At 45.2% G+C, this 11,499-nt stretch overlaps 1 protein-coding gene across 1 annotated transcript in view; it reads left to right on the plus strand.

The window, feature by feature from the left end:
• The window catches only part of Galntl5 (polypeptide N-acetylgalactosaminyltransferase like 5), a 44,917-nt gene that overhangs the window by 32,454 nt on the left and 964 nt on the right, over positions 1-11,499 (plus strand). Inside the window, exons 7-8 of the mRNA XM_021191366.1 lie at positions 607-724; positions 9,298-9,447. Of these exons, the coding sequence (XP_021047025.1) occupies positions 607-724; positions 9,298-9,447 (268 nt within the window). The remainder of the gene's footprint in view (positions 1-606; positions 725-9,297; positions 9,448-11,499) is intronic.

Consider the following 11,499-nt stretch of genomic DNA (forward strand, 5'->3'; position numbering starts at 1 on the left):
AGTGCTGGGATTAAAGGCGTGCGCCACCACGCCTGGCTGTTCATTCTTACTCTAGCACTAACAACAGCCTGAACCAACCTGTCTATTAAAGCTGAATGGATAATGAAAATGTAGTGCATGGATAAAGAATAATGCCCGCCAATAAAAGATGACATCTCACCATTTATAAACAACACTGATGATCCTAGAGCCCATTAGCCAGCTGAAATGAACCAGTCACAGACAGACAGGCACCACACCATCTCATACACGTGGAATCAAAGAGTTGGTCTCCTGGAAGTACAGCATGGAATGATGGCTATAATAAGCACAGAGGCCAGAGAGGGCACCAGATCCCCTGGAGCCCACATTACAGGTGCTTGTGAGCCACCTGGCCTGGGTGTAGATGACCAAACAGGTCCTTTTCAAGATGGCTACAAGAAGCACAGAGGCCAGAGAGGGCACCAGATCCCCTGGAGCCTGAGTTACAGGTGCTTGTGAGCCACCTGGCCTGGGTGTAGATGATTCTTAATTGATGAGCCAACAGTAGCATACCATATGTTTTTAAGGAAAATTAGAGATCACTATTTCTCTCAAATTTATTCACTATTTTTAACTCTTTTCTAGGTCACCTGTAATGGCGGGAGGAATTTTTGCTATACACAGACATTATTTTAATGAACTCGGACAGTATGACAAGGACATGGATATTTGTGGAGGAGAAAATGTGGAACTTTCGTTAAGAGTAAGTTAAACTTCCTTGTTTCCCCCATGCGGTTATGTATGTATACAAAGAGAGGTGATGGTTCATTTTGTTGTGGAGAATGGAGGCCAGTTTGTGCCCACTGAGAAGAGCCCTTTCCTGAGCAAGAGTGCAACCTGACTTTCATATGATCAAGTGTTTTCTCCATGAACGTGCTGGACTGTCTGGTGACACACAGAAGGGCGTGCAACAGATGGCAGGGCTCCAGAAAACATGCATGGTGCAGAAATCTAATATTTCAAATCTACATGGGTCCTCTTCTATTCCCCTCTTTCCTGTTTTGTATTTTGTTTTCTCTCTTTTCTCCTTCTCTTTTCCCGTCCTTCCTCCTTTCCTTCCTTTTCATTTCTTCTGGAGCTGATCATTTCAGTCATTGTGTGCATGGAGAGCCCGGAGATCAACCTCAGCTCTCATTCCTTAGGTTTTGGCTGCCTTGTTTTTTGAGAAAGTTTCTCATTAGACTAGAACTTGCTTGTTAGCTAAGGCCAGTGAGCCCTAGGAACCCTCCCAAACCAGCCAGGTTCTTCTTTAAGGAGGGTTCTATGGATGGAGCCCAGTCACCCGTGCTTTGTGGCAAGTGCTTTAGTGACTGAACCCTCTCTCTCGCCAGCCTTTTTCATTCATTTTTGCTCTTTCAACCCAGGCTTCATAGACTTGCTGTATATACATGGATATCTCAGCAATGTCTTCTCGTTCAAGCTCCTACTTGGAATCCTGCAGGACAGTGAACTGTGAGAGGAAGCTTGGTATATAAGTCAGAGTTCTCTAGAGTCACAGAACTTATGGGCAGTCTCTATATAGTACAGGAATTTATTGATGACTTAGTCTACAGTCCAACTCTCAACAATGGTCACTAGCAGCTGTGAATGGAAGTCCAAGGATTTAGCAGTTGCTTAGTCCCACACGGCAAGCAGGCGAAGGAGAGAGAGAGAGACTTCTTTCTTCTAATGTCCTTATGTAGGTGTCCAGCAGAAGGTGTAGCCCAGATTAAAGGTGTGTACCACCACACCTTTAAACCCAGATGACCTTGAACTCTGAGATCTCCCTATCTTAATCTTTTGCAATTCATAGACACTATGGCTCAAGATCTCCATACCAAGATCCAGGTCAGAAACTTTAATCTCCCAGCCCCCATATTGGGATCCCTGGTGAGCCTTCCAATTCTGGATTGTAGTTCATTCCAGGTATAGTCAAGTTGACAACCAGGAATAGCCACCACACCTAGTAAGGTGGAGCTAAGGCTAGGGATGGTAGGAGCTTCGCTTGCTCTTAACATCAGAACCCTGTCATGTAGCCACAGTGCACTCCCCCCACACACACACAAACACACAGAGAGATTTATGGCCATCAGTCATGTAGGGGCAATACCCAAGAATTTCCACATGTAGAGGAGGCATCTCAAACATCTCAGACCAAGCCAACAGGAAATACCTACTGTCAGACCCCAACCCACCCCACAGTGGCAGCAGTAGCCACAGCAGCCACAGCAGCCACAGCAGCCACAGCAGCCACAGCAACAGCAACAGCAGCCACAGCAGCAACAGCAGCCACAGCAGCAACAGCAGCCACAGCAGCAGCAGTAGCAACAGCAGCCACAGCAGCCACAGCAGCAATAGCAGCCGTAGCAGTCACAGCAGCAACAGCAGCCACAGCAACAGCAACAGCAACAGCAGCCACAGCAGCAACAGCAGCCGTAGCAGTCACAGCAGCAACAGCAGCCACAGCAACAGCAACAGCAACAGCAACAGCAACAGCAGCCACAGCAGCCATAGCAGCCACAGTGGCAGCAGTAGCCACAGCAGCCACAGCAGCCACAGCAGCCACAGCAGCCACAGCAGCAACAGCAGCCACAGCAACAGCAGCCACAGCAACAGCAGCCACAGCAGCCACAGCAGCCACAGCAACAGCAGTCACAGCAGCAATAGCAGCCACAGCAGCCACAGCAGCAACAGCAGCCACAGTAACAGCAGCCACAGCAGCAGCAGCAGCAGCAGCCAGAGCAGCCGCCGCAGCAACAGCAGCCACAGAAGCAACAGCAGCAGCAGCAGCCATAGCAGCCGCAGCAGGACACAGAAGTCACAGCAGCCACAGAAGCAACAGACGAGGATGCTGCTGGAGGCAATTTCCCCTCCCTGCTCAAGCCCTTTTCCCTTGAACCCTCCCACCTGATCCTGATAGAGATCTCCGAGGATAGCCTCAGGTACATGGGCCTACAGAATCCTCTAGTCTAACACATTTGTTAGTTTCATTATTTGCTCCCCATAACACCCAGGCCTCTGGGTTCAATCCCAAGGAACCCCATGGTGAAAGGAAAGACCCAATTTCTAATAGTTGTCCTCTGACTTCCACATGTGAGCTGGGCTGCCCACCATATGTACAGGTGGACACACACATGAACAGGCACCCATGTACTCCCACCCCCAATAAAACATGAAACGTAATGAAAGGCAAGTGTGCCCCATTTCAGGCCATACAGTTCTCATAGACAGCAAACGACAGCTAACTTCCTGTTCAAATGTATCAATTATCCCTAGACAAATATTGATGATCCCTATCAATATTTCCAATGATTCCATTCCTAATGGAATCTTTGAAATTCCTAATGGCTCTTTGAAAAAACAAATATGTGAATTAGTAACTAGTTTAAATACTCTTCTTGACACTGGCCACTGACAACAAAATAAAACTTTAAACTGGCATGGTGGTACACACCTTTAGTCCCAGGACTGGGAAGACAGGCAGGTGGATCTCTGAGTTCAAGGCCAGCCTTCTCTACAGAAAGAGTTCCAGGACAGTCAGGGACACACAGAGAAACCTGAAGCCCTGTCTTTAAAAACTGAAAAACAAAACACAAAACAAAAAACAAAAAAACCCAAACAAAACAACAAAACAAACAACAGCAACAACAAACTAAAAGATCATGGTCCCCATGTCTGACACAGCTGACAGTACTACTGAAGTCCACAGTCACCTGGAGACTGTCTCTTGAGGGATCTGTTTAAGTTAGATTCACCCGACAGTAGAGAAGTTCACCTTCCCAGACAAGCATTCAGAAGAAACCACGGCCCTGCCCTTTCCTTCCTGCAGCAGTGTCTCCTGAGGATTGTGGCAGTCTCCCATCCTAGAACAAGACACCTGACAGACCTCCTCCTAGGGGTTATCTGGGCTCATGGTGTGAGCACACATGTCCACCATGGTGGGGAAGAACGTGCCCTGGGTGGTCATTCTGCATCCATCCTCAGAAAGCAGAGCCAGAGGAGTTCTTGCTCAGCACACTGTTCTCTGTGCTGTCCAGGGCCCCAGGCCATGGAATAGCACTGCCCACTGTTAGTAAGGGGCTTCCTACTTCAATGAATCCAATCTAGACACTCCCCAAGACACACCTACAGGATTTTAGATCCTGCCAAGTTCACAACTAAATCATCATAAGGACACAGAACAGCACTAGAGTACATCAGTTTGTAGTTTAAGAGTAATTTCTGATGTCATGGTCTTCTGTTCTGTTGGGGTATAGTCATTTAATTTTCTTTTGATAAACACAGTGGAGAAACACAGAGTACTCTGTGGTCATATTAAAAGGGAACTGAGCCATCTTTTTGTTGGGATGACTCCTGAAGTAGCTTTATATCCATTTCAAGGATTTAAACGATTAAATTTGGTTTGTTGGGCAGGTTCTTACACCTAACTCACGTTGCGGAAACATTTTGCAGATATTAACTCCATTCTTACAGGCCTGTAAGATGGGTACTGCCATGATCTCAGAGCAGTTACACTACTTACCAAGTTCACAAAAACAGTAAGTTCTATGCTGCAAACCCATTGCTTCCTGCCTCACATAGACAGTTTCCAGTCTTGGGGCACTGCTGGTACAACACTACTGTTCTCAGCTCTAGCAGGCGTGTGGGAGAAGCCTCCAGTGCCCACCTTTGCTTTGGTTGCTGAGTTCTGTGGCTGCCACAGATCATGGACACCCATGCAGCTCTGCTTCACACCCAGCCCTTGAATGGTTTTCATAACCAGCTTCAGATTTGTGTGGCTTCACAATCATTGTTGGCATTCAATGGGCCTTGACCACCTGAAGTCTTAACTTGCTCATTTTTCAGTACCTGCTCTGCATCCTGGCATCCCTCCATACTGCCAAGGTGTGCTACTCTGAACACTGAGAGACCTGACCTCTGCTCTTAAGAATGACTACTTAAGGGCTGGAGAGATGGCTCAGTGGGTAAGAGCACCCAACTGTTCTTCCAAAGGTCTGGAGTTCAAATCCCAGCAACCACATGGTGGCTCATAATCATCCGTAACAAGATCTGACGCCCTCTTCTGGTGTGTCTGAAGAAAGCTACAGTGTATTTATATATATATAGTAAATCTTAAAAACAAACAAAAAAATGACTATTCAAGGAATCCTGATTCTCGACCTTACCCCCAAGACTGAACCTCTTGTTGTTGTTGTTGTTGTTGTTGTTGTTGTTGTTTCGAGACAGGGTTTCTCTGTGTAGCTCTGGCTGTCTTGGAACATGCTCTGTAAACCAGGCTGGTCTTGAACTCAGAGATCCACCTGCCTCTGCCTCCGGTGTGTTGGGATTAAAGGTATGAGCCACCACCACCCAGTTTAAGGCTACTTCTTTAGATATAGATGCCAGCTGAAATCCTGGTCAAGATCACTAAGCCTGTTTGGTTCTCTGACATGAAAACAACCATCTCTCCACTACAGAGTTCTCATGCGTTGACATGATGAAGACGTAAGGAGACTTCCACCCCTTTCCTCTTATGTTGACTGTCTATCTACTAAGTGAATGGCTTACTCTTTTTGGTTCATCTGCTCAGAATTGTAACTGCTGAGGATATCAGGAATTAGTCAGCTCTCCATCTCAGTGTCAGTTATGCTGTGTAACAAAGTACCTCCAAGAGGAGTGGGGTAAAACCTAACACTCCGCTTTCCCTGCACATGCCCGCAGGATGACTCAGCACATGCCCGCAGGATGACTCAGCAGAGGCTCACTGGGTTGGGCTTTACTCTATGGGCTTAGCTGAGGTCTGGAGTTATTTCCACGAGCAGCTGACACACGGAACATGTTTTTTTCATACTGCCCGGCAGGAAGATAAAAGTGAAGCCAAACCACATGACATAGTCCAGGCTTCTGTAGTTGTGATGTGGGCAGACATTCTCTTGGGCAAAGCCTATGAAACACAAGTCCAGAATCAGTGTGTCCTCAGAACCAAGATGAGGAAGGGAGAGTGAGAAAAAATGTTTACTGACCAGAGTTTGAATCTGTCATTCTGGGTTTGTGGAATGAACACCAAGCTAATGTAAAATTGATGAAAATGAAACTCATGTTAGAAGAGAGGTGGTGCCTTTCTGTCAGTGAACTTTGATCAGTAAATTGTAAATGTATGTGGAAAACTGCATCAAAATGCTTAAAACCACAAGCAGGTACAGGAGAGATGGCTCAGTGGTTAAGAGCACTGACTGCTCTTCCAGAGGTCCTGAGTTCAATACCTAGCAACCATCTGTAATGGGATCTGATGCTGTCTATCAGTGTGACTGAAGACAGCAACAGTATACTCACATACTAAAATAAATAGATCGTAAACACATACAACACACATAGAGAGACAGAAGCAATTATTCCTCTTAATTGTTGATGTTGCTACAGCAGTGCTGGTCTTAGCTAGAATCTAATTTCTACAGATGCCACTGCCTTTGTGTTCACCATCTGAATGCCTTCTGCCATATGACTGACTGGCTCAGTACTGTCTGAGAACCACCTGGCCATTTGACAAGCACTCTCCCAACTGGTCTCATCCATGGTTCTGTTTCTTTCTTTCTCTGTTTAGTCCTGGCTGTCCTGGAACTCACTCTGTAGACCAGGCTGGCCTCAAACTCAGAAATCCGCCTGCCTCTGCCTCCCGAGTGCTGGGATCAAAGGCGTGCGCCACCACGCCCGGCTCTCTAGATTTGTTCTTAAAGGGGGAACGTCCATTTGGATATACCCTCTCCTGTGCTTTCTGTCTATGCAGGAATGGCCACAACTCTCCCTTTATCTCCTAGTTTATAATCCTGTCAGTGCTGGAGTATGTTCATTAGGGATAAGGGGGTATGTGACCAACCTAGTGATGTGGTTCAGTTGCTAGAGTGTTTGCTTAGCATGGACAAAATCTTGGGTTCAACCCCCAACTCCCAACCCCCAACTCAAGGCACTGTGGCATATGCCTTATAATCCCTGACCCTCCAGCAGGAGGATCAGAAGTTCGAGATCATTCTTACCTATATAGTGAGTCTAAGGCCAGTTATCTGAGGTTATCCAGGTCCTACGGAAACAAAAATCTGGGATAAAAGTTTGCTGCTTTCTTCAACTCGTTTCTTTACAAAGTTTTTGAAGGAAATTTTTAGTTTTGTTCCCTATTTTTTTTAAAGTTGACTTCTGTTTACTGTTCTGGGTATATAGCCATAGTCTCTTGAAACCAATGAATGTATCAAACAGACATACATACATACATACAGACAGGCAGGCAGGCAGGCAGAAAAGGGGCTGGAGAGGTGGCTTAGCAGTTAAGAGCACTGGCTGCTCTTCAGAAGACGAGGATCCAATTCCCAGCACCCATCTGGAAGCTCATGGCTCACTGAAACTCCAGTTCCAGGGAATCCATTGCCCTCTCCCAGCAGCCTTTGTAGAAACAAACACATATGAAAAAAATGCCCAGTATATATTATGAGTATTCATGGTAATTATAAAAGTTAATATTTCTCTAGTTTTCTTTTTCATATTTCCTTAGTTTTCTTTCAAAAATAGAATGAAACGATCACTTGTGCCAGCTTTCACTGCGTGATGAAGCATCCAGGACAGATGTCTATATTAACTGTTTAGCTCACAGTTTCCAAAGAAAATGAGATGCAGACAGGACACAGGCAACTGAACCATTGGATAGGCCAATGAAGGAACCTGATTGTTTGGACTTCTAGCCCAAGGTCTTTTCTTCTGTGTCTTCTAGGCAAGGAATCAGAGGGGTTTTTATATGCCTTTAATCCTAGCACTCGGGAGGCAGAGGCAGGTGGATTTCTGAGTTTGAGGCCAGCCTGGTCTACAAAGTGAGTTCCAGGACAGCCAGGGCTACACAGAGAAACCCTGTCTCGAAAAAAACCAAAAAAACAAACCAAAGAAGAAGAAGAAGAAGAAGAAAAGAAGGGTTTTTATTTTATATATTTGAAATTTCTGCCCCCGCCTCATCTATTTTTTCTAAGACAAGGGTCTCATGAAACCCAGGCTGGTCTTAAATTATATTTAGTTGAGGATGACCTTAAACTTCTGATTCTCCTACTTCTACCTCCTGGATTTATTCAGCTTACACTTCCACATTGCTGTTCATCACCAAAGGAAGTCAGGACTGGAACTCGGGCAGGGCAGGAAGCAGGAGCTGATGCAGAAGCCATGGGTGGATGTTCTTTACTGGCTTGCTTCCTCTGGCTTGCTCAGCCTGCTCTCTTATAGAACCAAGACTACCAGCCCAGGGATGGCACTACCCACAAAGGGACCTCTCCCTTGATCACTTATTGAGAAAATGCCTTACAGCTGGATCTCATGAAGGCATTTCCCCAACTGAAGCTCCTTTCTCTGTGATAACTCCAGCCTGTGTCAAGTTGACACAAAACTAGCCAGGACAGCCACCAAGCTATGTTTCCCAATTTGCACAATTCACATAAAGACGGTAAGTTATCTTAATGTGTGTTGGTGTGTCCACACATATATCTGAATTATATTGACTAGCCTCAAGTCTTAGGGTGTACATTTTCCTATATTTAACAGTTTTCAGTGACTGCATGTTGCTTTCATATGGTGAATATAATATGTGCTGTGAATATGTGTTTATATATAAACAGCCAGAACTTGGCATGATATTGCTCATACCTAGGAAAATGCAGGAGGAAAGAAAGAGAATCATTTGCCATTCAGACCTCAAGTTCTTGGGCTAGACTTCCTAAATTTGAACCTGAACTCTGCCACTCAGTTATTCCACATCACTGGACAAACTTCTTAATCAATCTGTACGTTATTTTCTTCTTTGTAAATGGGAAGTGTACGATCATAGCACCTACTGTATGAGACTTTGATGAATGTATTAAGTTTATTACATGGAACAAAATAAATGGAATAAGTATTAGAGATTGGGGCTGGGAGTGTAGCTCAGTTGGTAGTGTGTGTGCCTAGTGTGAGCAAAGCCCTGTATTGAATCCCAGCATGGCATAATCCATGTGAGGTGTGGCACCACTGCAATCTCGGCATTGGGGAGGATCAGAAACTCAGCATCATTCCCAGAAAGTAGGTTTGGGACTAACATGGGCTACCTGTCTCGATAAGCAAGCAACCAACCAAATATATTCTCTCTCTCTCTCTCTCTCTCTCTCTCTCTCTCTCTCTCTCTCTCTCTCTCTCTCTCTCTCTCTCTCTCTCTCTCTCTCTCTGTGTGTGTGTGTGTGTGTGTGTGTGTGTGTGTGTTCGTATGTTCTAGAGCAGCTGCCAGTTACTAGTAAAATAATCATTTATGATCTTGTCTAGATCTGGATGTGTGGAGGCCAGCTCTTCATACTCCCTTGCTCTCGGGTTGGATATAACAGTAAGGCACTGAGACAACACAGGCTTGTAAACCAGAGTGCCTTGTCAAGGAACTTACTGCGAGTGGTTCATGTCTGGCTGGATGAATACAAGGTGAGCATGCCTCTGATTGGGGAGAGCAGGTTCTTGGCTGTTCTTAAAACTCTTCTACCTTTCCAGATACAGACTGTATCCGTGTGTGGAGCCCTTCAGTCTCTCACACAGAGACTGCATCCATGTGTGGAGCCCTTCAGTCTCTCACCCAGTCACCCACCCCTGGTCCTGGTCACAACTGCTTAATATTAAACAGTTGTCCTGGTACTTAATTTTTTAAGCTAAAGTTTTAGTAAAATTCAAGTTTCTCAGAAGTAAATAAACCTGTAGAGTCTTTCCCCCACAGCTAAATCTGGAAATTCTTCTTTGCCACCATTGTCTACGAAAGCATCCCCTTCCTGCTGCAGCCTCAGGAGCTGATTTCTTCAGGGTTCCCTATCAAGCCACAATCAGTGTCCCAGGAAAGGTGGCTGGTATAGGCCTTGTGCCCGCATGTGAGCTCCTTTTCTACCAACAGTCAAAGATTTCTATATGCGCAAGCTATGCCCTTGATTACGTCTGTCCCAATGGTTAAGCCCTTGCTGCATTTTCCTAGAGCACATCTCTGTGCCATACATAAAGCAATAAGGATGGACCTCCTTATCCACAGACACACAGTGGGTGTCTGACAGCGTGCCTTGGTCTTTGTCTTATGTTTCTGTCCTGGTTTGCTTTCCTGTTGCTGTGATAAGACACTGACCAAAAGCAACTTAGATGAGGAAGGTTATCTTGCTTATTCTTCACATCACAGAGCATCATCCAGAGATGCAAAGGCAGGGCTTAAGCGGAGATAACTGCTTACTCTTTTGCTCTCCCTGGCTTCTGCAGGCTGTTTTCTTATACAACCCAGGACCTTCTGCCCAGGGATGGGACCACCACAGTGGGCCTGACCTTCCTATAACAGACAGCAGTCAAGAAAACGCTTCCCAGATGGCTCCAGTTTGTGTCAAAGTAACAAAAATGAATCCACAGTTGCTTTAATTCAAGGTTTTAGATTATGAAAGTAAAAATGAGATTTCTTTTATAATCATGGAGCTGTCAGAGAATTCCTGCTGAGGCAGAAGGATTGCAAGTTCAAGCTAGCCAAGGCAATGTAGTAGGATCCTGTCTCAAAAGCCAAGGAGAACGAGATGGGCCAGAGGTTAAGAGCATATACTGTTGTGGTAGACCTGAGTTCAGTTCCCAGCCCCTGTACCCAGGTAAGCCCAGCCCCAGGACATCTGAACTCATGCCTGGTTTCTGCAGGCACCTGCACTCAGGTACATGCACCTCCACAAGATTCATACATACGAAGTACGTGTCAGAGACAGGTCTGTGTAGATTCAAGGCCAGCCAAGGCAACAGAGTGAGAACACTGCCTTAAAAAATAAAAAGTTAAAAACAAGAAAGAGGAATACGATGGATACATGCAATATATTTAGAGGCTCTCGTTCTATACAGTACTGCACACCCACAACTGCCCCCACTGGTGCATCTGTAAAGAATAGTGGTGAACAAAGAATGTATATCCTGTATTCTCTTCCTATGCAATTAAAAGTGAGCAAAATTAACCTTTGAGATTAATACTTGGGAGGCAGAGAAAGATATATCCCTATGGGTTTCAGGCCAATCTGGTTCTAGGCCTGCCAGGGCTACACAATGAGACCCCTTTTCAAAAAAAAAGGTGGATTGGCTAGGGACATGGCTGTGGTTATAGTTATCAGTTATCAGTGTTCTCTGGAGGAACAGAATTGATAGACTGAGAGGCTGGAGAGATGGCTCAGTGGGTAAGAGCACCCGACTGCTCTTCCAAAGGTCCTGAGTTCAAATCCCAGCAACCACATGGTGGCTCACAACCATCCGATCTGTAATGAGACCTGATGCCCTCTGGTGTGTCTCAAGACAGTTACAATGTACTTACATATAATAAATAAATAAATAAATAAACAAACAAATCTTTAAAAAAAGAACAGATAGGCTGAATATATATTCATTATATATATAAATATATACCATTGATATGTATATCAATTCTCTCTCTCTCTCTCTCTCTCTCTCTCTCTCTCTCTCTCTCTCTCTCTCTCTCTCTCTCTC

The sequence above is a fragment of the Mus pahari genome, chromosome 2 (genome assembly GCF_900095145.1).
Source record: "Mus pahari chromosome 2, PAHARI_EIJ_v1.1, whole genome shotgun sequence".
Classification (NCBI taxonomy): domain Eukaryota; kingdom Metazoa; phylum Chordata; class Mammalia; order Rodentia; family Muridae; genus Mus; species Mus pahari.